We start from the raw sequence: 26,351 nt of genomic DNA, 5'->3' as shown, positions 1-26,351 counted from the left end.
CCTCATGTGTGTGAGGTAGTGCTAGGAAAAGACAACAAAGGCCACATTCGTTCACACTCAGTCTCTGGCTGTCCTTTATAATGCACCGAAACCACAGCTCCCTTTTCACATCCAGGCCCCACAGAACTTTCCATGGTTTACCCCAGATGCTTCACATGCCTTGGTTCAATCCATTGACAGCACGTCGACCCCGATATACAACATCGTTCCAATTCACACTATTCCTTGCACGCCTTTCACCCTCCTGCATGTTCAGGCACCAATCACTCAAAATTTTTTTCACTCCATCTTTCCACCACCTATTTGGTCTCCCACACCATATACTCTTAAGACCTTCCAAAGAGCATCTCTATCAACCTTATCATATGCCTTCTCCAGATCCATAAATGCCACATACAATTCCATCTGTTTTTTTAAGTAATTCTCACACTTTACACAGCTTCCCCCTCTCAATCAATACCCTCCCATACAATTTCCCTGGAATACTCAACAAACTTATGCCTCTGTAGTTTGAACTCTCATCTTTAACCCCTTTGCCTTTGTACAATGGCACTATGCATGCATTCCACCAATCCTCAGGCACTTAACCATCCATACATACACTGAATATCCTTACCAACCAATCAACAACACAGTCAACCCCTTTCTTAGTAAATTCAACTGTAATACCAGCCAAACCCACCGCCTTGCTCGATTTCATCTTCCGCAAAGCTTTCACTACATCTTCTCTCTTAGCCAAACCATTCTCCCTAACCCTCTCACTTCGCACACCACCTCAACCAAAACACCCTAGGTCTGCCACTCTATCATCAAATATATTCAACAAACTTTCAAAATACTCACTCCATCTTCTCACTTATCACTACCTGTTATTACTTACCCCACTGCCCCCTTCAACGATGTTCCCATTTGTTCTCTTGTCTTACGCACGTTATTTACCTTCTTACAAAACATCTTTTTATTCTCCCTAAAGTATATTGATATTCTCTCACCCTAACTCTCATTTGCCCTCTTTTTCAACCCTTGCACCTTTCTCTTGATCTCCTGCCACTTTCTTTTATACATCTCCCAGTCATTTGCACTCCTTCCTTATAAGTACCATCCAAACGCCCCTCTTTTCTCTTTCACTAACAACTTTTCTTCTTCATCCCACCACTCACTACCCTTTCTAATCTGCCCACTACCCACCTTCCTCATGCCACATGCATCTTTTGCACATGCTATCATTGCTCCCCTGAATACATCCCATTCCTCACCCACTCTCCTCACGTGATTTGCTCTCACCTTTTACCTTTCAACTTGATCCCTCCTGATACTTCCTCACTCAAATCTCCTTTCCAAGCTCACTTATTCTCACCACTCCCATCTCCTCAACATTCTCTCTTCTTTTTTTGAAAACCTCTACAATCTTCACCTTCGCCTCCACAAGATGGTGGTCAGCTGCCCCTCTCAGCACATTAACATCCAAATGTCTCTCTTTTACATGCTTATCAATTAACATGTAATCAATTAATGCCATTTGACATCTCTCCTACTCACATATGTATACTTATGTATTTTTCTTTCTTTTAAACTATTCGCCATTTCCCGCATTAGCGAGGTAGCGTTAAGAACAGAGGACTGGGCCTTTTTTGGAATATCCTCACCTGGCCCCCTCTGTTCCTTCTTTTGGGAAAAAAAAAAAAAAAAAAAAAAAAAAAAAAAAAAAAACGAGGGGAGGATTTCCAGCCCCCCACTCCCTCCCCTTTTAGTCGCCTTCCACGACACGCACGGAATACGTGGGAAGTATTCTTAATCCCCCATCCCCAGGGATAATACTTATGTATCTCTCTCTTTTAAAACCAGGTATTCCCAATCACCAATCTTTTTTTCTTCACACAAAGCCATAAGCTCTTCACCATTTCCATTCACAACACTGAATACCCAATGTACACCAATTACACCCTCAACTGCCACATTACTCACCTTCACATTTACATCACCCATCACTACCACCTGGTCTCATGCATCAAAGCTGCTTACACTCTATCACACACTCTCACATCTCCTACTTACTGGAGTAGTGCAACTCCCTCCTTAGCTCTTGCCCTCTCACCAACCCCTGACTTTACTCCCAAGACTTTTCCAAACCACTCTTCTTTACCCTTGACCTGTTTCCTGGCGCTACCTCGCTGATGCAGGAAACAGAGATCAAGTATAATAAAATACATAAAAATAAGAGAGACCCATATCAATCTGTCACTCTTCTACCAAAAATCATGGCCAAAAATTTTGCCTCCTCTTCATACAGAATCTTTCAATAATACATGTGGAATTATTGATCTTATTCATCTTGAAAAATGTATAGCTATAGTTTATTTTCCTTTTTGTACACATTCACTATTTCCCACATTAAAGAGGTAAGACTACGTATAGACACAGAACTGGCCTCACTCATATCTACTCTCGACCTGTCATGTAAAATGTACCAAAACTGGAACCCCCTAATGGTGTTGTAGACACTTCCAAGGGGAAACAAATATCCCTTTTGATGATATTTTGGCTATTCATTGTACATCACCATCTGAAGTTGCAATAAGGCATTTTCAAACTGTTGTTGCTAAGACCACTAACTGGGTATATAACTCTTGTTTTTACTTCTCTGAACAATAAACAATAGCAATAGCAAGTAGTTAATTGTTAAAAGAACTTAAAACAAAAGTTATCTGCCTAATCTGTAATCTTATCAACATTGGTTTGAAAATATCTTACAGCAACTTCAAAAAAATAATGTACAAGTACAATAAATAGCAAAATTATCAACTAATATGGATATCTTAATGGCCCCTGGAAGTATCTACAAAACTATTAATGGCAGCAATTAAGGCCTCGTTGTAGATAAGCAGCTCTGGTTTTGATGCATTTTACATTACAAATACAAATACAATATATATCTAAAAATTTCATATCAATGGCTCTTTCCATACTTGTATACAGTGAATGTGTAGAAATTATTTAACATCCCAAAAATTTTAAACAGCTTATATTAAAGATATAGCTTTAACAGACTTACCCAAGAATACAGATGATAAACCCAGACAACCATGCCACCATAGATGGGGATGTCTTGGTAGCAGTGTCGATCTCTGCATGGCATTGTGGACATATCATATGGGTTGACTGAGAGCCCAAAGGAACCACCGTCGTTACAACAGCAGTTGGAGCACCAGCTGTTGGTGACAATTGACATTTGCAATAACTGTCATAAGAAACTGTAATATAAATGGGTAAAAATCATACGTATAATATCAACATCTATATCAGTGTGAATAAAAAACAAGAAGAGAATGTAAGGGTAATGACTCTTAACACAAATACATTGTTTATGTTTTAATAAACTTGCACATGACTCAACACAAATACACTGTTTATGTTTAAATAAACTTGCACATCATCTGAGTTAATGGATGACAAACTTGTTTATGTTTTAATAAACTTGCACATCATCTGAGTTAATGGATGACAAACTCATCCTTTCATCAAATATTCATAAAAAATACATAGTAAATTCAACAAGGTCAATGAAACCATACGTGACAAATAAATATTACAGACAATCCTTGCCATGAACTGAAATGATGATACAGTAAAACTTGTCAACACAACCTATGTAAGAATCCAGAGAGAGAGAGAGAGAGAGAGAGAGAGAGAGAGAGAGACTGTAGTTGCTTGCTTAAATCGCCCTTGTAATCCAGTCATATAAAACAATATAGCTTGCCTGTTGGTATTTGTACCATTCTGATTCTGAACATGTGTTATCTCAGCCAAATCAAAATTGCCACCAAACATTGATTGATATGCACTGCAATACTTGCTTTGATGCAATAAAGCAATTACCCTACAAATATTGCCATAACATAAACATTTTGACAAGATGCAAGTGTACCAAATGACTCAGTAAAAAGTCATATTTTTCTTATAATTCTAAATATAACCAGAACTAAAACATTTCACTAAATCTAACATCATGTACATCCAACAATTATCTAGAAATACCAAAAATTGTAACATTTGCAATAAAAAACAAGTAAAAATGATATCTAAATATCAGAGAAGGTTTAATCTTAGATGTTCCCTTGCACATACCACAGGGTGCTTCAAAATCTATAAGTTCAGTATTCAACAAGAAATTCTTGTACCTATACAGATTTACATTCATTTAGGTTTCAACCAAAACATATCTATCATACAGTGGAACTATTAATAACTATGTATGAGTAAAGTTATTTCAATATTGTACTCACAAATGGGTAAAGCTTAAAAAATCAAAGTGAGTGCTATAAAATACATACAAATCTTTATATCAACTAAAATCATTGGTCATTGCATTAGTTTCAGTTCTGAGGTACTATAACTGTCTCTCCCATTGACAAAGCAACTCTCTTTGGTTTCTGCTTCTCCTCTTACTCTACATTGGATGACTAACATTCCTTTACCCCCTGATGCTCCTATTACTAACCCTATGCCACTTCCTGTAATCTCTTTTTGAACTGTCCAAAAAGTGCTTCTCTCTCAGGACACAAGCAATGCTTAGGGTCCTAATGGCATTCATCTCCATGTATTGAAATACACTGAACTTGCACTTGTACTTGCTCATCTGTTCTACTTCTCTTTAAAAACCAGAGCTTTTCCTTCTTAGAATCATGCAATGATACATCCTACCCCTAAAAAGGGTGATTGTTCGAACTCTCCTATTATCCTGTTGCTCTGACATCTACCATTTCTAGTCTGAATCCTTCCTCAACTCCCATATCCTTAAGACATCTTGAATCACACAATCTACTCACTGATCACCTGTATGGCTTCCATAAGGCAACATACACTGATGATATTCTTTACTATCTTATTAACAACTGATCATTACAGAGATTTTAGGGAATTATATGTAGTTACCTTTGAAATATCCACAGCATTTGACAGGATGTGGCATCAGGGTCTCATCAAGCTCCCTTCTTTTGGCTTACCTCCCTCACTTTGCTCCCTCATATCTAATTTCCTCTTAGGCCGATCTATCTCCATGGCTGTTGGTGGCTCAGCCTCTCTCCCTTCCTTCCTTCATCGTCAAGGTCCTGTTTTGTCTCCCACACTTTTTCTCCTTTTTATTGCCAATCTCCTTCCGTCCACAAATAACCGAATGCATTCCTCTACATCCTTCACTTCTGCTTCTTTTCACACTCGATCTGCATCTCGTCGCAATACAACTCTCTCAGTAAACTTAAACTTGGACAGGATATCTTGGTGTAATATAAGAAATCTGGTTCAGGTTAATGCCTCCAAGACCCATTTTTTTTTCTTTTTTTTTACTAACTCTCCAGTGAAAATTTCACACAGCTTTCCTCTTTCCTTCAACACTTCATTAATTCCACCTTTTGACTCAATAAACGTCCTTGGTATTACTGTAACATCCACTCCAAACAGCTGTTCCTTTTATACAAAGGATTGATTTATCCTTGTATGAAGTACTGCTCTCATATCTGAGGTGTTCTAGTTTTGCATCATTACTTGACATAGTTGAATCAAAAGTGGTACAACTTATAAACTCTCCCATGCTAACTTCAAAACTTGACATGCTTGCCCTATGCTGTAATGTTGGTTCACTCTCCCTCTTTTATGGGGATTACTTTGACTTTTGCTCCCGTGACATGGATGCTTGTGTGTCACCACCATTAGCTAGACTACACAATACTTGGCAAGCTGATGCATCACATGATCAGTGTGTGGCTATTGGCAAGAAGAGGGTGGTCCCTACACCCCAAAACTCTGGAACTCTCTACCCTCTCATGTCTGTTACAATGACTACTACCTGGCACATTCTAAAAGACAAGTTTTTAATTTCCTCCAAAATTTGTAAATACTTTTCCTAGTCTCTTCTTTTCCCCTTTCATTAACCTCAATGTTTCAATCAAGGTTAATTGTGTTCACCAGTCAGGACCATAGTTCACAAAGTGATGTGAAGCTGTGTGTGCATCTATGTGCAGAGAGTGCAGGGTAACTGAGTACTGTGGACTCCTCATTAAATGGCACCCCTGAGACCTTCATGGTGCTGGTTACATGAATTTTGTGGATATGAGAGAATAAAAACCGACTACTGGAAAAGCCAGAAAAATGATAAGAGCTGCTGCATTAACAAGATAATTATTCATTGCCTTACATGAAAATGTACAAAATCACCTCAATAAAAATATCAAATGCATTCTTAAAGTGTTTGAAGAAAACACACACAAAAAAAAGCCAATCTTACTGTAGACTTAATGCTACACATATGATCCAGAGGAATATTTCTGAAATTTTCTCACATATGCTGCTGTATGTGCCCCTTAAATACACTGATGAATATCATAATGAATAAATAAATTACTTCATATTCATTGACAGGGCTCAACCCACTATAATAACAAGTTTTATGTCAACACTCAAGAAGTAGAGGAGAACGTAGGAGGACTGCTGCACCATTGTTGTTCACTTACATTAAACACAGAAGCATGGATAGGTGAATGCTATGTGAACCCACAACATTTGCATCAATAAATTATTCAGAAAGTTAAGCTTTGAAATGTATGTTTAATGCTATGATGTATGGAAAAGCATGCAGTGTGCATCAGTGTCAATTAAAAAATAGTTCGTCCTGTACAATGTTATGAAAATCTTGAGAAATAGCTGCATGAATTTCAGTTTCAGTATAATAACTTACAACAGAAAATCTGGCACTAATATCCATAGGAAATTCTGTGCATTACAAATCAAAACAAACTGTGTTTACATAACTAATTATACTGTATGGAGTGGGAGTTTTTAAGCAATTCATATATAAATAAAACATTTGTAATGCAACTATCAGTGAGAAAAGAATATTATTTATTTATTTACTCATTTTGCTTTGTCGCTGTCTCCCATGTTAGCAAGGTAGAGCAAGGAAACAGACGAAAGAAATGGCCCAACCCACCCACATACACATGTAAATACATACACGTCCACACACGCAAATATACATACCTATACATCTCAACGTATACATATATATACACACACAGACATATACATATATACACACGTACATAATTCATAGTCTGCCTTTATTCATTCCCATCGCCACCTTGCCACACATTGAAATAACAACCCCCTCCCCCTCATGTGTGCGAGGCAGCGCTAGGAAAAGACAACAAGGGCCCCATTCGTTCACACTCAGTCTCTAGCTGTCATGTAATAATGCACCAAAACCACAGCACCCTTTCCACATCCAGGCCCCACAGAAATTTCCATGGTTTACCCCAGACGCTTCACATGCCCTGGTTCAATCCATTGACAGCACGTCGACCCCGGTATACCACATCGTTCCAATTCACTCTATTCCTTGCACGCCCTTCACCCTCCTGCATGTTCAGGCCCTGATCACTCAAAATCTTTTCCACTCCATCTTTCCACCTCCAATTTGGTCTCCCACTTCTCCTCGTTCCCTCCACCTCTGATACATATATCCTCTTTGTCAATCTTTCCTGACTCATTCTCTCCATGCGACCAAACCATTTTAAAACACCCTCTTCTGCTCTCTCAATTACACTCTTTTTACTACCACACATCTCTCTCACCCTATCATTACTTACTCGATCAAACCACCTCACACCACATATTGTCTTCAAACATCTCATTTCCAACACATCACTGGGGACAGGAGAGAAAGAATACTTCCCACGCATTCCTCACATGTCGTAGAAGGCGACTAAAGGGGACGGGAGCCGGGGGGCTAGAAACCCTCCGCTCCTTGTATTTTAACTTTCTAAAAGGGGAAACAGAAAAAAAGATTAGACAAACACATTCTTAATGGCAGTGTTAAAACAGGGCTGAAGGGAAAGTTAAGGAACATCATCAAAAACTAAGTGGTGCTATTGCTTGGAATTCTTATCCATATGAGGATTGAATGGTGACATTGTTTATGGTTTTGATCTGGTTTGGGATAAACTGAATAACATTGTTTTAGGTTTTATGGTGACATGAATCATGATGTACAGAAGTTTACTGTAATAAGTTCTCAATGTCTTGTTTGTCATGGGATAAGTTGAAACTGTTCGTAGTGCTGTAGCTTATGGTTAGTTTCCATAGCCTAGATGGAAGAGAGTGACTCTTGTTTATGGTTTCTGAGAGGTAGTATGACTCGTTTATGGTTTCTGATGGGTAGTGTGACTCTTGTTTGTGGTTTCTGATGGGTATATGTCTGGTGAGAAGGAGTTCAAGATTAAGTTGGAAGGTCCGCTTTTTAGTGCGTAGTGAGTTAATTCAGTTTGTATGTGTTTTGTCAGTGTTAGTATATGTGTTAGGGCTGGGGGCATCTGTGTGTGAGGCAGGGGTAAGCTTTTTACTTCTACTTGAGGGTTGGTGGTTTGTTATAGAGTGGTTTGGGTGTGAGGAGTCTAGTGCTGTTGCACACTTTTTCTATGTTAGCTGAAATTGCATGGGCAACTAAATGCCCTAATCAAGGCCATCCCATAAACACTATATAGACAAGTATAAATATAAGGTGGGGAGAAAGAATTCTACCTCCGTATTCCCACATGTCATAGAAGGAAACTAAAGGAGGGGGGGGGGTGGCTGGAAACCCTTCCCTTCTTGTATTTCAATTTCTAAAAGAGGAAACAGAAGAAGGAATCAAGCAGAGAGTGCTCATCCTCCTTGAAGGCTCAGAGTGGGGTGTCTAAATGTCTGTGGATGTAAACAAGAAGAAATGAGAGGAAAGATAGGTAGTATGTTTGAGGAAAGAAACCTGGATGTTCTGGCTCCAAGTGAAACAAAGTCAAGGATAAAGGGGAAGAATGGTTTAGAAACGTCTCAGGAGTAAAGTCAGGGGTTGGTGAGAGGACAAGAGTTAAGGAAGGAGAAGCACTACTCCTGAAGCAGTTGTGGGAGTGTGTGATAGAGTGTAAAGAAGTAAATTCTAGACTGAGGCAGGTAAAACTGAAAGTGGATGGGTGATCATTGGTGCTTATGCATCTGGGCATGAAAGATCATTAGAGTAAAATGTTTTGGGAACAGCAGAGTGAGTGTGTCAGCAGTTTTGGTGTGTGAGACTGGGTATTAGTGACTGGTAATTCAAATGCAAAGGTAAGTAATATGGCAGTTGAGGGTATATTTAGTATTCATGGGGTATTCAATGTTATGAACATCAATAGTGAAAAACGTTTGGGGTAGCATGCTGCAAAAAAACTGACAACTGAATACATTTAAAAAAAGAGATATACACATGTATACACATGTGAGTATGAGAAGGTCAATGGTCAATATCTGATTAAATATTAATTGACAGGCATGTAAAAGAGAGACTTTTGCATGTTAATGTGCTGAGAGGAGCAGCTGGTGGGATGTCTGATCATTATTGTGTAGAGGTTTTTGAAAAAGATGAAACAATGTATGTCTGATCATTATTGTGTAGAGGTTTTTGAAAAAGATGAAACAATGTTAGAAAAGAGAAGAGAGAGCAAGTGAGATTGGAAAGGACACTCGTATGAAGAAATACTATGCGAGATTGAGTGTAGAATGGCGAAAGGTGAAAGAAAATCAAGTGAGGGGAGTGGGTGAGCAAAGAGAGGTATTTAGGGAAGCAGTGATGGCAAGTGCAAGAGATACACGTGGCATGCGAAATGTGGGAGGTGAGCAGATTAGCAAGGGTAGTGATTGGTGGGATGAGGAAGTAAAGTTGATAGTGAAAGAGAAAAGAGAGGTACTTGGTTGGTACTTGCATGGAAGGAAAGCAAATGATTGGCAGATGTACAAAAGAAAGCGGTAGGAGGTCAAGAGGAAGGTGCAGGGGTTGAAAAAGAATCAAATGAGAGTAGGGGTGAGAGAGTATCATTAAACTTTAGAAAGGGTAAAAAAATGTTTAGGGAGCAGGTAAATAATGTGTGAAAGAAGAGATAACAAATGGAGAAATCAGTGAAGGAGGCAACAGGGTAAGTGATTATAAGTAGCATGGAGTGAATATTTTGAAGGACTTAAATATGTTTGATGATAGAGTGGCAAATGTAGAGTGTTTTGGTCAGGGTGGTATGCGAGGTGAGAGAGTCATGGAGAATGGTTTAGTTAAGAGAGAAGAGGAGGTGAAAGCCTTGCGGAACGTGAAATCCAGCAAGACGGCAGGAGTGGATGGTACTACAGTTTTTTTTTTTTTTTTTTTTTTTTATACTTTGTCGCTGTCTCCCGCGTTTGCGAGGTAGCGCAAGGAAACAGACAAAAGAAATGGCCCAACCCCCCCCCCATACACATGTATATACATACGTCCACACACGCAAATATACATACCTACACAGCTTTCCATGGTTTACCCCAGACGCTTCACATGCCTTGATTCAATCCACTGACAGCACGTCAACCCCGGTATACCACATCGCTCCAATTCACTCTATTCCTTGCCCTTCTTTCACCCTCCTGCATGTTCAGGCCCCGATCACACAAAATCTTTTTCACTCCATCTTTCCACCTCCAATTTGGTCTCCCTCTTCTCCTCGTTCCCTCCACCTCCGACACATATATCCTCTTGGTCAATCTTTCCTCACTCATTCTCTCCATGTGCCCAAACCACTTCAAAACACCCTCTTCTGCTCTCTCAACCACGCTCTTTTTATTTCCACACATCTCTCTTACCCTTACGTTACTCACTCGATCAAACCACCTCACACCACACATTGTCCTCAAACATCTCATTTCCAGCACATCCATCCTCCTGCGCACAACTCTATCCATAGCCCACGCCTCGCAACCATACAACATTGTTGGAACCACTATTCCTTCAAACATACCCATTTTTGCTTTCCGAGATAATGTTCTCGACTTCCACACATTCTTCAAGGCCCCCAGAATTTTCGCCCCCTTCCCCACCCTATGATCCACTTCCGCTTCCATGGTTCCATCCGCTGCCAGATCCACTCCCAGATATCTAAAACACTTCACTTCCTCCAGTTTTTCTCCATTCAAACTCACCTCCCAATTGACTTGACCCTCAACCCTACTGTACCTGATAACCTTGCTCTTATTCACATTTACTCTTAACTTTCTTCTTCCACACACTTTACCAAACTCAGTCACCAGCTTCTGCAGTTTCTCACATGAATCAGCCACCAGCGCTGTATCATCAGCGAACAACAACTGACTCACTTCCCAAGCTCTCTCATCCCCAACAGACTTCATACTTGCCCCTCTTTCCAAAACTCTTGCATTTACCTCCCTAACAACCCCATCCATAAACAAATTAAACAACCATGGAGACATCACACACCCCTGCCGCAAACGTACATTCACTGAGAACCAATCACTTTCCTCTCTTCCTACACGTACACATGCCTTACATCCTCGATAAAAACTTTTCACCGCTTCTAACAACTTGCCTCCCACACCGTATATTCTTAATACCTTCCACAGAGCATCTCTATCAACTCTATCATATGCCTTCTCCAGATCCATAAATGCTACATACAAATCCATTTGCTTTTCTAAGTATTTCTCACATACATTCTTCAAAGCAAACACCTGATCCACACATCCTCTACCACTTCTGAAACCACACTACTCTTCCCCAATCTGATGCTCTGTACATGCCTTCACCCTCTCAATCAATACCCTCCCATATAATTTACCAGGAATAATTCATTAAAAAAGGAGTGACTGTGCTGCTATCAGGTTGGTAAGGATATTCAATGTATGAATGGATCATGATGAAATGCCTGAGGACTGGAGGAATGCATGTATAGTGACACTGTATGAGGAATGCATGTATAGTGGCACTGTATGAAAGCAAAGAGGATAAAGGCGAGTATTCAAACTACATAGGCATAAGTCTGTTGTGTATACCTGGAAAATTGTATGGAAGGGTTTTGAATGAGAGGGTGAAGGCATGTATAGAGCATCAGACAAGGGAGGAGCTGTTTGGTTTCAGAAGTGGTAGAGGATGTGTGGATCCTGGGTCTGCTTTGAAGAATGTGTGAGAAATACTTAGAAAAACAGATGGATTTGTATGTGGCATTTATGGATCTGGAGAAGGCATATGATGGAATTTATAGGGATGCTTTGTGGAAAGTCCTTAATTAAGAATTTCTGGTGTGGGAAGTAAGCCGCTAGAAGCAGCATGAAGTTCTTATCAAGGGTGTAAGGCACGTGTACAAATAATAGGAGAGGAGAGTTACAAGTTCCCAGTAGTTTAATTTGTTCAGGGATGGTGTGGTTAGGTTGGTAAATGCAAGAGTTTTGGAGACAGGAAAGAGTATGTAGTCTGTTGGGAATGAGAGGACCTGGGAAAGGAGTCAGTTGTTAGCTGATGATACAGATACAGTGCTGATGGCTGATTCAAGTGAGAAATTGCAGAAGTTGGTGACAGTTTGGAAAAGTGTGTGAAAGGAGAAAGTTGAGAGTAAATGTGAATGAAAACAAGGTTATTAGGTTCAGCAGGGTGGAGGGACAAGTTAACTGGGATGTAAGTTTAAATGGATAAAAATTGGAGGAAGTAGTGTTTTTGGTATCTGTAAGTGGACTTGGCACCAAGAAAGCAGAAGCAAGTTATGGGGTGGGGGAGGGAGAAAAGGTTCTGAGAGCAAAGAAGAGAGTGCGGAAAGAGGAAACATTATCTCAAAGAGCAAAAATGGGTATGTCTAAAGGAATAGTAGTTGAAACAATACTATATGGTTGCAAGGCATGAGCTATTGATAGGGTTGTGCAGAGGAGGGTGGATGTGTAGGAAATCAAATGTTTAAAGACAATATGTGGTGTGATGTGGTTTGATTAAGTAATGAAAAGGTAAGAGAGATGTGTGGTAATACAGACTGTGGTTGAGAGAGAGCAATACCATCCACTCCTGATGCCTTGCTGGATTTCATCTCTGCAAAGCTTTCACCACTTCTCTCTTCACTAAACCACTCTCCCTGACTCTCTCACTTTGCACACACTCCCGACCAAAAACGTCCTACATCTGCCAATCTATCATCAAACACATCAAAAAAAAAATCAAAATACTCACTCCATCTCTTCTTCACTTCATCACTACCTGTTACCCCCCCCCATGTTCCCATTTGTTCTCTTCTCTTACGCACAATATCTACCTCCTTCCAAAACACCCTTTCATTCTTCTAAAGTTTTATGATACTCACTCACACCAACTCTCATTTACCCTCTTTTTTTTAATCCTTGCACCTTCCTCTTAACCTCCTGCAGCTTTCTCTTATACATCTCCCAGTCATTTGCACTCCTTCCTCGCAGGAATCATCCAAATGCCTCTCTTTTCTCTTTCACTAACAACTTTACTTCTTCATCCCACCACTCACAACCCTTTCTAATCTGCCCACCTCCCACCTTTCTCTCTGCATGCACCTCTTGCACACACCATCCCATTCCTCACCCACTCTCCTTACATTATATATATATATATATATATATATATATATATATATATATATATATATATATTTTTTTTTTTTTATACTTTGTCGTTGTCTCCCGCGTTTGCGAGGTAGCGCAAGGAAACAGACGAAAGAAATGGCCCAACCCCCCCCCATACACATGTATATACATACGTCCACACACGCAAATATACATACCTACACAGCTTTCCATGGTTTACCCCAGACGCTTCACATGCCTTGACTCAATCCACTGACAGCACGTCAGCCCCGGTATACCACATCACTCCAATTCACTCTATTCCTTGCCCTCCTTTCACCCTCCTGCATGTTCAGGCCCCGATCACACAAAATCTTTTTCACTCCATCTTTCCACCTCCAATTTGGTCTCCCTCTTCTCCTTGTTCCCTCCACCTCCGACACATATATCCTCTTGGTCAATCTTTCCTCACTCATCCTCTCCATGTGCCCAAACCACTTCAAAACACCCTCTTCTGCTCTCTCAACCACGCTCTTTTTATTTCCACACATCTCTCTTACCCTTACGTTACTCACTCGATCAAACCACCTCACACCACACATTGTCCTCAAACATCTCATTTCCAGCACATCCATCCTCCTGCGCACAACTCTATCCATAGCCCACGCCTCGCAACCATACAACATTGTTGGAACCACTATTCCTTCAAACATACCCATTTTTGCTTTCCGAGATAATGTTCTCGACTTCCACACATTCTTCAAGGCCCCCAGAATTTTCGCCCCCTCCCCCACCCTATGATCCACTTCCGCTTCCATGGTTCCATCCGCTGCCAGATCCACTCCCAGATATCTAAAACACTTCACTTCCTCCAGTTTTTCTCCATTCAAACTCACCTCCCAATTGACTTGACCCTCAACCCTACTGTACCTAATAACCTTGCTCTTATTCACATTTACTCTTAACTTTCTTCTTCCACACACTTTACCAAACTCAGTCACCAGCTTCTGCAGTTTCACACATGAATCAGCCACCAGCGCTGTGTCATCAGCGAACAACAACTGACTCACTTCCCAAGCTCTCTCATCCCCAACAGACTTCATACTTGCCCCTCTTTCCAAAACTCTTGCATTTACCTCCCTAACAACCCCATCCATAAACAAATTAAACAACCATGGAGACATCACACACCCCTGCCAAAAACCTACATTCACTGAGAACCAATCACTTTCCTCTCCTCCTACACGTACACATGCCTTACATCCTCGATAAAAACTTTTCACTGCTTCTAACAACTTGCCTCCCACACCATATATTCTTAATACCTTCCACAGAGCATCTCTATCAACTCTATCATATGCCTTCTCCAGATCCATAAATGCTACACACAAATCCATTCGCTTTTCTAAGTATTTCTCACATACATTCTTCAAAGCAAACACCTGATCCACACATCCTCTACCACTTCTGAAACCACACTGCTCTTCCCCAATCTGATGCTCTGTACATGCCTTCACCCTCTCAATCAATACCCTCCCATATAATTTACCAGGAATACTCAACAAACTTATACCTCTGTAATTTGAGCACTCACTCTTATCCCCTTTGCCTTTGTACAATGGCACTATGCACGCATTCCGCCAATCCTCAGGAACCTCACCGTGAGTCATACATACATTAAATAACCTTACCAACCAGTCAACAATACAGTCACCCCCTTTTTTAATAAATTCCACTGCAATACCATCCAAACCTGCTGCCTTGCCGGCTTTCATCTTCCGCAAAGCTTTCACTACCTCTTCTCTGTTTACCAAATCATTTTCCCTAACCCTCTCACTTTGCACACCACCTCGACCAAAACACCCTATATCTGCCACTCTATCATCAAACACATTCAACAAACCTTCAAAATACTCACTCCATCTCCTTCTCACATCACCACTACTTGTTATCACCTCCCCATTTGCGCCCTTCACTGAAGTTCCCATTTGCTCCCTTGTCTTACGCACTTTATTTACCTCCTTCCAGAACATCTTTTTATTCTCCCTAAAATTTAATGATACTCTCTCACCCCAACTCTCATTTGCCCTTTTTTTCACCTCTTGCACCTTTCTCTTGACCTCCTGTCTCTTTCTTTTATACGTCTCCCACTCAACTGCATTTTTTCCCTGCAAAAATCGTCCAAATGCCTCTCTCTTCTCTTTCACTAATACTCTTACTTCTTCATCCCACCACTCACTACCCTTTCTAATCAACCCACCTCCCACTCTTCTCATGCCACAAGCATCTTTTGCGCAATCCATCACTGATTCCCTAAATACATCCCATTCCTCCCCCACTCCCCTTACTTCCATTGTTCACACCTTTTTCCATTCTGTACTCAGTCTCTCCTGGTACTTCCAACCATACAACCATACAACATTGTTGGAACCACTATTCCTTCAAACATACCCATTTTTGCTTTCCGAGATAATATATATATATATATATATATATATATATATATATATATATATATATATATATATATATATAATATTTTTTTTTTTTTGCTTTGTCGCTGTCTCCCGCGTTTGCGAGGTAGCGCAAGGAAACAGACGAAAGAAATGGCCCAATCCACCCCCATACACATGTATATACATACGTCCACACATGCAAATATACATACCTACACAGCTTTCCATGGTTTACCCCAAACGCTTCACATGCCTTGATTCAATCCACTGACAGCACATCAACCCCGGTATACCACATCACTCCAATTCACTCTATTGCTTGCCCTCCTTTCACCCTCTTGCATGTTCAGGCCCCAATCACACAAAATCTTTTTCACTCCATCTTTCCACCTCCAATTTGGTCTCCCTCTTCTCCTCGTTCCCTCCACCTCCGACACATATATCCTCTTGGTCAATCTTTCCTCACTCATTCTCTCCATGTGACCAAACCATTTCAAAACACCCTCTTCTGCTCTCTCAACCACGCTCTTTTTATTTCCACACATCTCTCTGACCCTTACGTTACTTACTCGATCAAACCACCTCACACCACACACTGTCCTCAAACATCTCATTTCCAGCACATCCATCCTCCTGCGCACAACTCTATCCATAGTCCACGCCTCGCAACCATGCAACATTGTTGGAACCACTATTCCTTCAAACATACCCATTTTTGCTTTCCCAGATAATATATAATATATATATTATTTTTTATCTTTTTTATTTTGCTTTGTCGCTGTCTCCAGCGTTGAGGCAGCACAAGGAAACAGACGAAAGAATAGCCCAACCCGCCCACATATACATGTGTATACATACACGTCCACACACGCAAATATACATACCTATACATCTCAACGTATAAATATATATACACACAGACATATACATATATGCACATGTACATAATTCATACTGTCTGCCTTTATTCATTCCCATTGCCACCCCGCCACACATGAAATAACATCTCCCTCCCCCCTCATGTATGCGAGGTAGCGCTAGGAAAAGACAACAGAGGCCCCATTCGTTCACACTCAGTCTCTAGCTGTCATGTAATAATGCACCGAAACCACAGCTCCCTTTCCACATCCAGGCCCCACACAACTTTCCATGGTTTACCCCAGATGCTTCACATTCCCTGGTTCAATCCACTGACAGCACGTCAGCCCCGGTATACCACATCGTTCCAATTCACTCTATTCCTTGCACACATTTCACCCTCCTGCATGTTCAGGCCCCGATCACTCAAAATCTTTTTCACTCCATCTTTCCACCTCCAGTTTGGTCTCCCACTTCTCATCGTTCCCTCCACCTCTGACACATATATCTCTTGGTCAATGTTTCCTCACTCATTCTCTCCATGTGACCAAACCATTTCAAAACACCCTCTTCTGCTCTCTCAACCACACTCTTTTTATTACCACACATCTCTCTTACCCTATTATTACTAATTTGATCAAACCACCTCACACCACATATTGTCCTCAAACATCTCATTTCCAGCACATCCGCCCTTCTCCGCACAACTCTATCCACAGCCCACGCCTCGCAACCGTATAACATTGTTGGAACCACTATTCCTTCAAACATACCCATTTTTGCTTTCAGAGATAATGTTTTCGACTTCCACACATTCTTCAACGCTCCCAGAATTTTCGCACCCTCCCCCACACTATGATTCACTTCCGCTTCCATGGCTCCATCCACTGCCAAATCCATTCTTTCGTCTGTTTCCCCGCGCCACCCCATATATATATATATATATATATATATATATCATCATTATCATTATACTTTGTTGCTGTCTCCCGCGTTTGCGAGGTAGCGCAAGGAAACAGACGAAAGAAATGGCCCAACCCCCCCCATACACATGTATATAACTACGTCCACACACGCAAATATACATACCTACACAGCTTTCCATGGTCTACCCCAGACGCTTCACATGCCTTGATTCAATCCACTGACAGCACGTCAACCCCGGTATACCACATCGCTCCAATTCACTCTATTCCTTGCCCTCCTTTCACCCTCCTGCATGTTCAGGCCCCGATCACACAAAATCTTTTTCACTCCATCTTTCCACCTCCAATTTGGTCTCCCTCTTCTCCTCGTTCCCTCCACCTCCGACACATATATCCTCTTGGTCAATCTTTCCTCACTCATTCTCTCCATGTGCCCAAACCACTTCAAAACACCCTCTTCTGCTCTCTCAACCACGCTCTTTTTATTTCCACACATCTCTCTTACCCTTACGTTACTTACTCGATCAAACCACCTCACACCACACATTGTCCTCAAACATCTCATTTCCAGCACATCCATCCTCCTGCGCACAACACTATCCATAGCCCACGCCTCGCAACCATACAACATTGTTGGAACCACTATTCCTTCAAACATACCCATTTTTGCTTTCCGAGATAATGTTCTCGCCCCCAGAATTTTCGCCCCCTCCCCCACCCTATGATCCACTTCCGCTTCCATGGTTCCATCCGCTGCCAGATCCACTCCCAGATATCTAAAACACTTCACTTCCTCCAGTTTTTCTCCATTCAAACTCACCTCCCAATTGACTTGACCCTCAACCCTATTGTACCTAATAACCTCGCTCTTATTCACATTTACTCTTAACTTTCTTCTTCCACACACTTTACCAAACTCAGTCACCAGCTTCTGCAGTTTCTCACATGAATCAGCCACCAGCGCTGCATCATCAGCGAACAACAACTGACTCACCTCCCAAGCTCTCTCATCCCCAACAGACTTCAAACTTGCCCCTCTTTCCAAAACTCTTGCATTTACCTCCCTAACAACCCCATCCATAAACAAATTAAACAACCATGGAGACATCACACACCCCTGCCGCAAACCTACATTCACTGAGAACCAATCACTTTCCTCTCTTCCTACACGTACACATGCCTTACATCCTCGATAAAAACTTTTCACTGCTTCTAACAACTTGCCTCCCACACCATATATTCTTAATACCTTCCACAGAGCATCTCTATCAACTCTATCATATGCCTTCTCCAGATCCATAAATGCTACATACAAATCCATTTGCTTTTCTAAGTATTTCTCACATACATTCTTCAGAGCAAACACCTGATCCACACATCCTCTACCACTTCTGAAACCACACTACTCTTCCCCAATATATATATATATATATATATATATATATATATATATATATATATATATATATATTCACTCACCTTTTTCCATTCTGTACTCAGTCTCTCCTGGTACTTCCTCACACAGGTCTCCTTCCCAAGCTCACTTACTCTCACCACCCTCTTCACCCCAACATTCACTCTTCTTTTCTGAAAACCCATACAAATCTTCACCTTAGCCTCCACAAGATAATGATCAGACATCCCTCCAGTTGACCTCTCAGCACATTAACATCCAAAAGTCTCTCTTTCGCACACCTGTCAATTAACACGTAATCCAATAACGCTCTCTGGCCATCTCTCCTTCTTACTTAAGTATATTTATGTATATCTCGCTTTTTAAACCAGGTATTCCAATCATCAGTCCTTTTTCAGTACATAAATCTACAAGCTCTTCACCATTTCCATTTACAACACTGAACACCCCATGTACACCAATTATTCCCTCAACTGCCACATTACTCACCTTTGCATTCAAATCACCCATCACTATAACCCGGTCTCGTGCATCAAAACCACTAACACACTCATTCAGCTGCTCCCAAAACACTTGCCTCTCATGATCTTTCTTCTCATGGAAGTAAGGGGAGTGGGGGAGGAATGGGATGTATTTAGGGAATCAGTGATGGATTGCGCAAAAGATGCTTGTGGCATGAGAAGAGTGGGAGGTGGGTTGATTAGAAAGGGTAGTGAGTGGTGGGATGAAGAAGTAAGAGTATTAGTGAAAGAGAAGAGAGAGGCATTTGGACGATTTTTGCAGGGAAAAAATGCAATTGAGTGGGAGATGTATAAAAGAAAGAGACAGGAGGTCAAGAGAAAGGTGTAAGAGGTGAAAAAAAGGGCAAATGAGAGTTGGGGTGAGAGAGTATCATTAAATTTTAGGGAGAATAAAAAGATGTTCTGGAAGGAGGTAAATAAAGTGCGTAAGACAAGGGAGCAAATGGGAACTTCAGTGAAGGGCGCAAATGGGGAGGTGATAACAAGTAGTGGTGATGTGAGAAGGAGATGGAGTGAGTATTTTGAAGGTTTGTTGAATGTGTTTGATGATAGAGTGGCAGATATAGGGTGTTTTGGTCGAGGTGGTGTGCAAAGTGAGAGGGTTAGGGAAAATGATTTGGTAAACAGAGAAGAGGTAGTGAAAGCTTTGCGGAAGATGAAAGCCGGCAAGGCAGCAGGTTTGGATGGTATTGCAGTGGAATTTATTAAAAAAGGGGGTGACTGTATTGTTGACTGGTTGGTAAGGTTATTTAATGTATGCATGACTCATGGTGAGGTGCCTGAGGATTGGCGGAATGCGTGCATAGTGCCATTGTACAAAGGCAAAGGGGATAAGAGTGAGTGCTCAAATTACAGAGGTATAAGTTTGTTGAGTATTCCTGGTAAATTATATGGGAGGGTATTGATTGAGAGGGTGAAGGCATGTACAGAGCATCAGATTGGGGAAGAGCAGTGTGGTTTCAGAAGTGGTAGAGGATGTGTGGATCAGGTGTTTGCTTTGAAGAATGTATGTGAGAAATACTTAGAAAAGCAAATGGATTTGTATGTAGCATTTATGGATCTGGAGAAGGCATATGATAGAGTTGATAGAGATGCTCTGTGGAAGGTATTAAGAATATATGGTGTGGGAGGCAAGTTGTTAGAAGCAGTGAAAAGTTTTTATCGAGGATGTAAGGCATGTGTACGTGTAGGAAGATATATATATATATATATATATATATATATATATATATATATATATATATATATATATATATATATATTTTTTTTTTTTTTTTTTTTTTCTTCTTTTTTTTGCTTTGTCGCTGTCTCCCACGTTTGCGAGGTAGCGCAAGGAAACAGACGAAAGAAATGGCCCAACCCACCCCCATACACATGTATATACATACGTCCACACACGCAAATATACATACCTACACAGCTTTCCATGGTTTACCCCAGACGCTTCACATGCCCTGATTCAATCCACTGACAGCACGTCAACCCCGGTATACCACATCGATCCAATTCACTCTATTCCTTGCCCTCCTTTCACCCTCCTGCATGTTCAGGCCCCGATCATACAAAATCTTTTCCACTCCATCTTTCCTCCTCCAATTTGGTCTCCCTCTTCTCCTCGTTCCCTCCACCTCCGACACATATATCCTCTTGGTCAATCTTTCCTCACTCATTCCCTCCATGTGCCCAAACCATTTCAAAACACCCTCTTCTGCTCTCTCAACCACACTCTTTTTATTTCCACACATCTCTCTTACCCTTACGTTACTTACTCGATCAAACCACCTCACACCACACATTGTCCTCAAACATCTCATTTCCAGCACATCCATCCTCCTCCGCACAACTCTATCCATAGCCCACGCCTCGCAACCATACAACATTGTTGGAACCACTATTCCTTCAAACATACCCATTTTTGCTTTCCAAGATAATGTTCTCGACTTCCACACATTCTTCAAGGCTCCCAGGATTTTCGCCCCCTCCCCCACCCTATGATCCACTTCCGCTTCCATGGTTTCATCCACTGCCAGATCCACTCCCAGATATCTAAAACACTTTACTTCCTCCAGTTTTTCTCCATTCAAACTTACCTCCCAATTGACTTGACCCTCAACCCTACTGTACCTAATAACCTTGCTCTTATTCACATTTACTCTTAACTTTCTTCTTTCACACACTTTACGAAACTCAGTCACCTGCTTCTGCAGTTTCTCACATGAATCAGCCACCAGCGCTGTACCATCAGCGAACAACAACTGACTCACTTCCCAAGCTCTCTCATCCCCAACAGATTTCATACTTGCCCCTCTTTCCAAAACTCTTGCATTCACCTCCCTAACAACCCCATCCATAAACAAATTAAACAACCATGGAGATATCACACACCCCTACCGCAAACCTACATTCACTAAGAACCAATCACTTTCCTCTCTTCCTACATGTACAAATGCCTTACATCCTCGATAAAAACTTTTCACTGCTTCTAACAACTTGCCTCCCACACCATATATTCTTAGTACCTTCCACAGAGCATCTCTATCAACTCTATCATATGCCTTCTCCAGATCCATAAATGCTACATACAAATCCATTTGCTTTTCTAAGTAATTCTCACATACATTCTTCAAAGCAAACACCTGATCCACACATCCTCTACCACTTCTGAAACCACACTGCTCTTCCCCATGCCTTCTGTACATGCCTTCACCCTCTGTACATGCCTTCACCCTCTCAATCAATACCCTCCCATATAATTTACCAGGAATACTCAACAAACTTATACCTTTCAGTAATAAAAGGAATAAAAATAAATAAAATAGCTGGCCCTGATAAGTCTAATCTATGGTCAATGAAAAAGGCAAAAAATGGGATAGTTATACCCTTGACTGCCTTTTCAGTAAGTCACTTGCTACAAAAAAAAAAATTCTAAATGAATGGAAGTTTGCTAATGTAACACTAATATTCAAAACGGGTTATAAGTCAATGCCCAGAAATTTTCATTCACTTGGCTTAATGTCTGTATTTACAAAACTTATGGAGACAAACATGTGAGACAGAATTGTAAACTATTTTCAGACCAACACTAATCAAACGATTCTCAGCATGGTCTTTGATGAAATCACTCATCTGATAAATCTGCTTGATTTCTTTTGATATAATCAACATGTATGACAAAAGTAAAGCAGCTGATATCATCTATCTATATTTTCAAAAAGCATTCGTTGTGGTACTGCATGAAAGGTACAATCAAAATGAAATCGCACAGCAATGAAGGGGCTGTAGTTCAGTGGATAGGAAACTGGTTGACTGGCCATACCCAAAAAGTTGTGATTAATGGTAAAGCCTCAGAAAGGTTTGAGATAACAAATGAAGTGCCACAAAGATCAGTCTTCAGACAGGTTCTCTTTGTTACGAATGTCAATGGTATTGATAATGAGTTGCATTGCAAGACATCAAAATCTGCTAATGATACAAAGCTGGGAAACAAATCTACAAATGAACTTGAACACCAGCAGCTTCAAACTTACATAGACAAAATGATGGACTGTGGTCATAGGCAGCAAATGAATTTCAATATCAATAAATACCAAATTTTACATACTGGAAGGAAAAACAAAAAGGCAAGCTACAGTATGAATTCTGCTGAACTGCAAAAGGTAAATGAGGAAAATGACAGGGGAACAAAATTTGTGGACTGAAGATATGGCCTTTAGTTCATCCCCATCTTAAACAGTGTTCAGTTTTGGTCACACAACCTTAAAAAAAGACTTATGGAACATGTTTTACTTTGAGTGAGGTGAAGTAATTTATTTCCAATAGGCTTGTTACCGTATGGAACAATTTGCTAATTAGAGTGGTTGAAACAACTTTAGATATGTTTAAGAAAACAATTGATAAATATTTTGCCTCAAATCCACGACTCACATTATTTGTGTTTCTTTAAGCCACAGTAACAATTTGCAAGTTATTCTCTTAACATTATCTGCTTATTTCCTTATTTCTATGACACTAATCTGCAAGCTTCTGAGATCTTCCACTATCACAAACAGCCTCAAAGGGACCCTGTGGTCTGTTGCTGTTTGAATTCCTTTCTATGATGGAAGAGACACCTAGGGCATGAAGTGAGCACATGAAGACCAAATTGGAGATGGAAGGATGGAGCGAAAATAAATTTGAGAAATCAGGACCTGACCATGCAGGAGTGAAAGGCATAAACAGAATAGAGTGAATTGGAATAATGTGGTACACTGGGGTCAAGGTGCTGACAATGGACTGAACCAGCGCATGTGAAACTTACGGCATAAAACATGAAATGGTCTGTGGGGCCTATATGTGGTAAGGGAGCTGTGTTTTTGGTGAATTACACGTGACAGATCATGTCTGGATGGGAGCGGATGTGGCCTTTCTTCATCTGTTTCCTAAAAATAACTTGCTGACAAAGGGGGTGGAGATCAGGTATGGGCAAGAAGAAAAGATTGTATCGGTTATCATTTTTTCATTTCTTTCAGACAATGAATAATGGGAAAGAAGAAACTCCTGCTGCACTGGCTGCCATGGGTCAAGAGACAAGGCTGAGTGAAAGGGACGTACTGGTAAGGCAGGGCAATTGCATACTTTTGGAATTAAGTATGGTGAAGAGCTTGTAGATTTGCATGCTGAAAAAGGATTGGTGATTGGGAATACCTGGTTTAAAAAGAGAGAAATACATGAGTATACATATGTAAGCATGAGAGATGGCCAGAGGGTGTTATTGGATTAAGGGTGTTAATTGATAGGCGAGTAAAAGAGAGACTTTTGGATGTTAATGTGCTGAGACGGGCAGCTGGAGGTAAGTCTGATCACTATCTTATGGAGGTGAAGGTAAAGATTTGTCGAGGTTTTTAGAAAAGGAGAGAATGTTAGGGAGAAGAGAGTGGTGACAGCAAGTGAGCATGGAAAGGACACTTGTGTGAGGAAGTACCAGGAGAGATTGAGTGCAGAATGGCAAAAGGTGAGAGCAAATGACTTATGGGGAGTAGGGGAGGAATGGGGTGTATTAAGTGATGGCCTGCACAAAAGATGCATATGGCATGAGAAAGGTGGGAGGTGAGCAGATTTTTAGAAAGGGTAGTGAATGGTGGGATGAAGAGGTAACACAGTTAGTGAAAGAGACGAGAGAGGCATTTGGACGATTTTTGCAGGGAAGTAGTGCAAATGACTGGGAGATGTATAAAAGAAAGTGGCAAGAGGTCAAGAGAAAGGTGCAAGAGGTGAAAAAGGGGGCAAATGAGAGATGGGGTGAGAGAGTATCATTAAATTCTGGGGAAATAAAAAGAATTTTTGAAAGGAGGTAAATAAAGTGCATAAGACAAGAGAATAAATGGGAAGATCAATGAAGGGGGTTAATGGGGAGGTTATAACAAGTAGTGATGAACTGAGGAGATGGAGTGAGTATTTTGAAGGTTCGTTGAATGTGTGTGATAATAGAGTGGTAAATACAGGTATTTTGGTCGGGGTGGTGTGCGAAGTGAGACGGTCAGGGAGAATGGTTTGGTGAACAGAGAAGAGGTAGTGAAAGTTTTGCAAAAGATGAAAGCCGGCAAGGTGGCAGGTTTGGATGGTACTGCAGTGGAATCTATAATAAAAAAAAGGGGGGGGTGACTGTGTTGCTGAGGGGATAGCAAGGACATTCAGTGTATGTATGGATCATGGTGAAGTGCCTGAGGATTGGCAGAATGCATGCATAGTGCCATTGTACAAAGGCAAAGGGAATAAAGGTGAGTGCTCAAATTACAAAGGCATAAGATTGTTGAGTATTCCTGGGAAATCATATAGGATGGTATTGATTGGGAGGGTACAGACATGTACAGAGCATCAGATTGGGGAAGAGCAGTGTGGTTTCAGAAGTGGTAGAGGATGTGTGGATCAGGTGTTTGCTTTGAAGAATATATGTGAGAAATACATATAAAAACAGATGGATTTGTAAGTAGCATTTATGGATATGAAGAAGGTATATGATAGGGTGGATAGAGATGCTTTGGGGAAGGTTTTAAGAGTATATGGTGTGGGAAGCAAGTTGCTGGAAGCAATGAAACGTTTTTACCAAGGATGTAAGGCATGTGTACAAGTAGGAAGAGAAGAAAGCGATTGGTCACCAGTGAATGTCGGTTTGCAGCAGGGGTGCGTGATGTCTCCACAGTTCTTTAATTCTTTATGGATGGGGTGGTTAGGGAGGTGAATGCAAGAGTTTTGGAGAGGGGGCAGTCTGTTGTGGATGAGAGGGCTTGGGAAATGAGTCAGTTGTTGTTCACTGATGATACAGCGCTTGTGACTGATTCAAGTGAGAAACTGCAGAAGCTGGTGACTGAGCTTGGTAAAGTAAATGAAAGAAGAAAGTTGAGAGTAAATGTGAATAATAGTAAAGTTATTTGGTTGAGTGTGGTTGAGAGAGCAGAAGAGGGTGAGTTGAAATGGTGTGGACACATGGAGAATGAGTGGGGAAAGATTGACAAAGAGGATATATGTGTCGGAGGTGGAGGGAAGAAGGAGAAGCGGGAGACTAAATCGAAGGTGGAAGGATGGAATGAAAGATTTTGAGCAGAAGTTGTGGGAGTGTGTGACACAGTATAAAAAATTCTAGACTGATGTGGGTAAAACTGAAAGTGAATGAAGAGAGATGGGTGATTATTGGTGCCTATGCACCTGGTCATAAGGGGAAAGATCATGAGAGGCAAGTGTTTTGGGAGCAGCTGAGTGTGTCAGCAGCTTTGTTGCACGAGACCAGGTATTAGTGATGGGTGATCTAAAT

The 26,351-nt window shown here is 40.9% G+C and overlaps 1 protein-coding gene across 3 annotated transcripts in view; it reads right to left on the bottom strand.

The window, feature by feature from the left end:
• The window catches only part of LOC139756042 (lipopolysaccharide-induced tumor necrosis factor-alpha factor homolog), a 106,016-nt gene that overhangs the window by 25,317 nt on the left and 54,348 nt on the right, over positions 1-26,351 (bottom strand). For all 3 annotated transcript variants that reach the window (XM_071675010.1, XM_071675012.1, XM_071675013.1), the window contains exon 3: positions 3,053-3,209. In XM_071675010.1, coding sequence (XP_071531111.1) covers positions 3,053-3,209 — 157 coding nt within the window. The remainder of the gene's footprint in view (positions 1-3,052; positions 3,210-26,351) is intronic.

Source organism: Panulirus ornatus, chromosome 20 (genome assembly GCF_036320965.1).
Source record: "Panulirus ornatus isolate Po-2019 chromosome 20, ASM3632096v1, whole genome shotgun sequence".
In the NCBI taxonomy this organism is placed as follows: domain Eukaryota; kingdom Metazoa; phylum Arthropoda; class Malacostraca; order Decapoda; family Palinuridae; genus Panulirus; species Panulirus ornatus.
The sequence above is the reverse complement of the archived record's forward strand: the minus strand, read 5'-3'. Positions and strand labels throughout refer to the sequence as shown.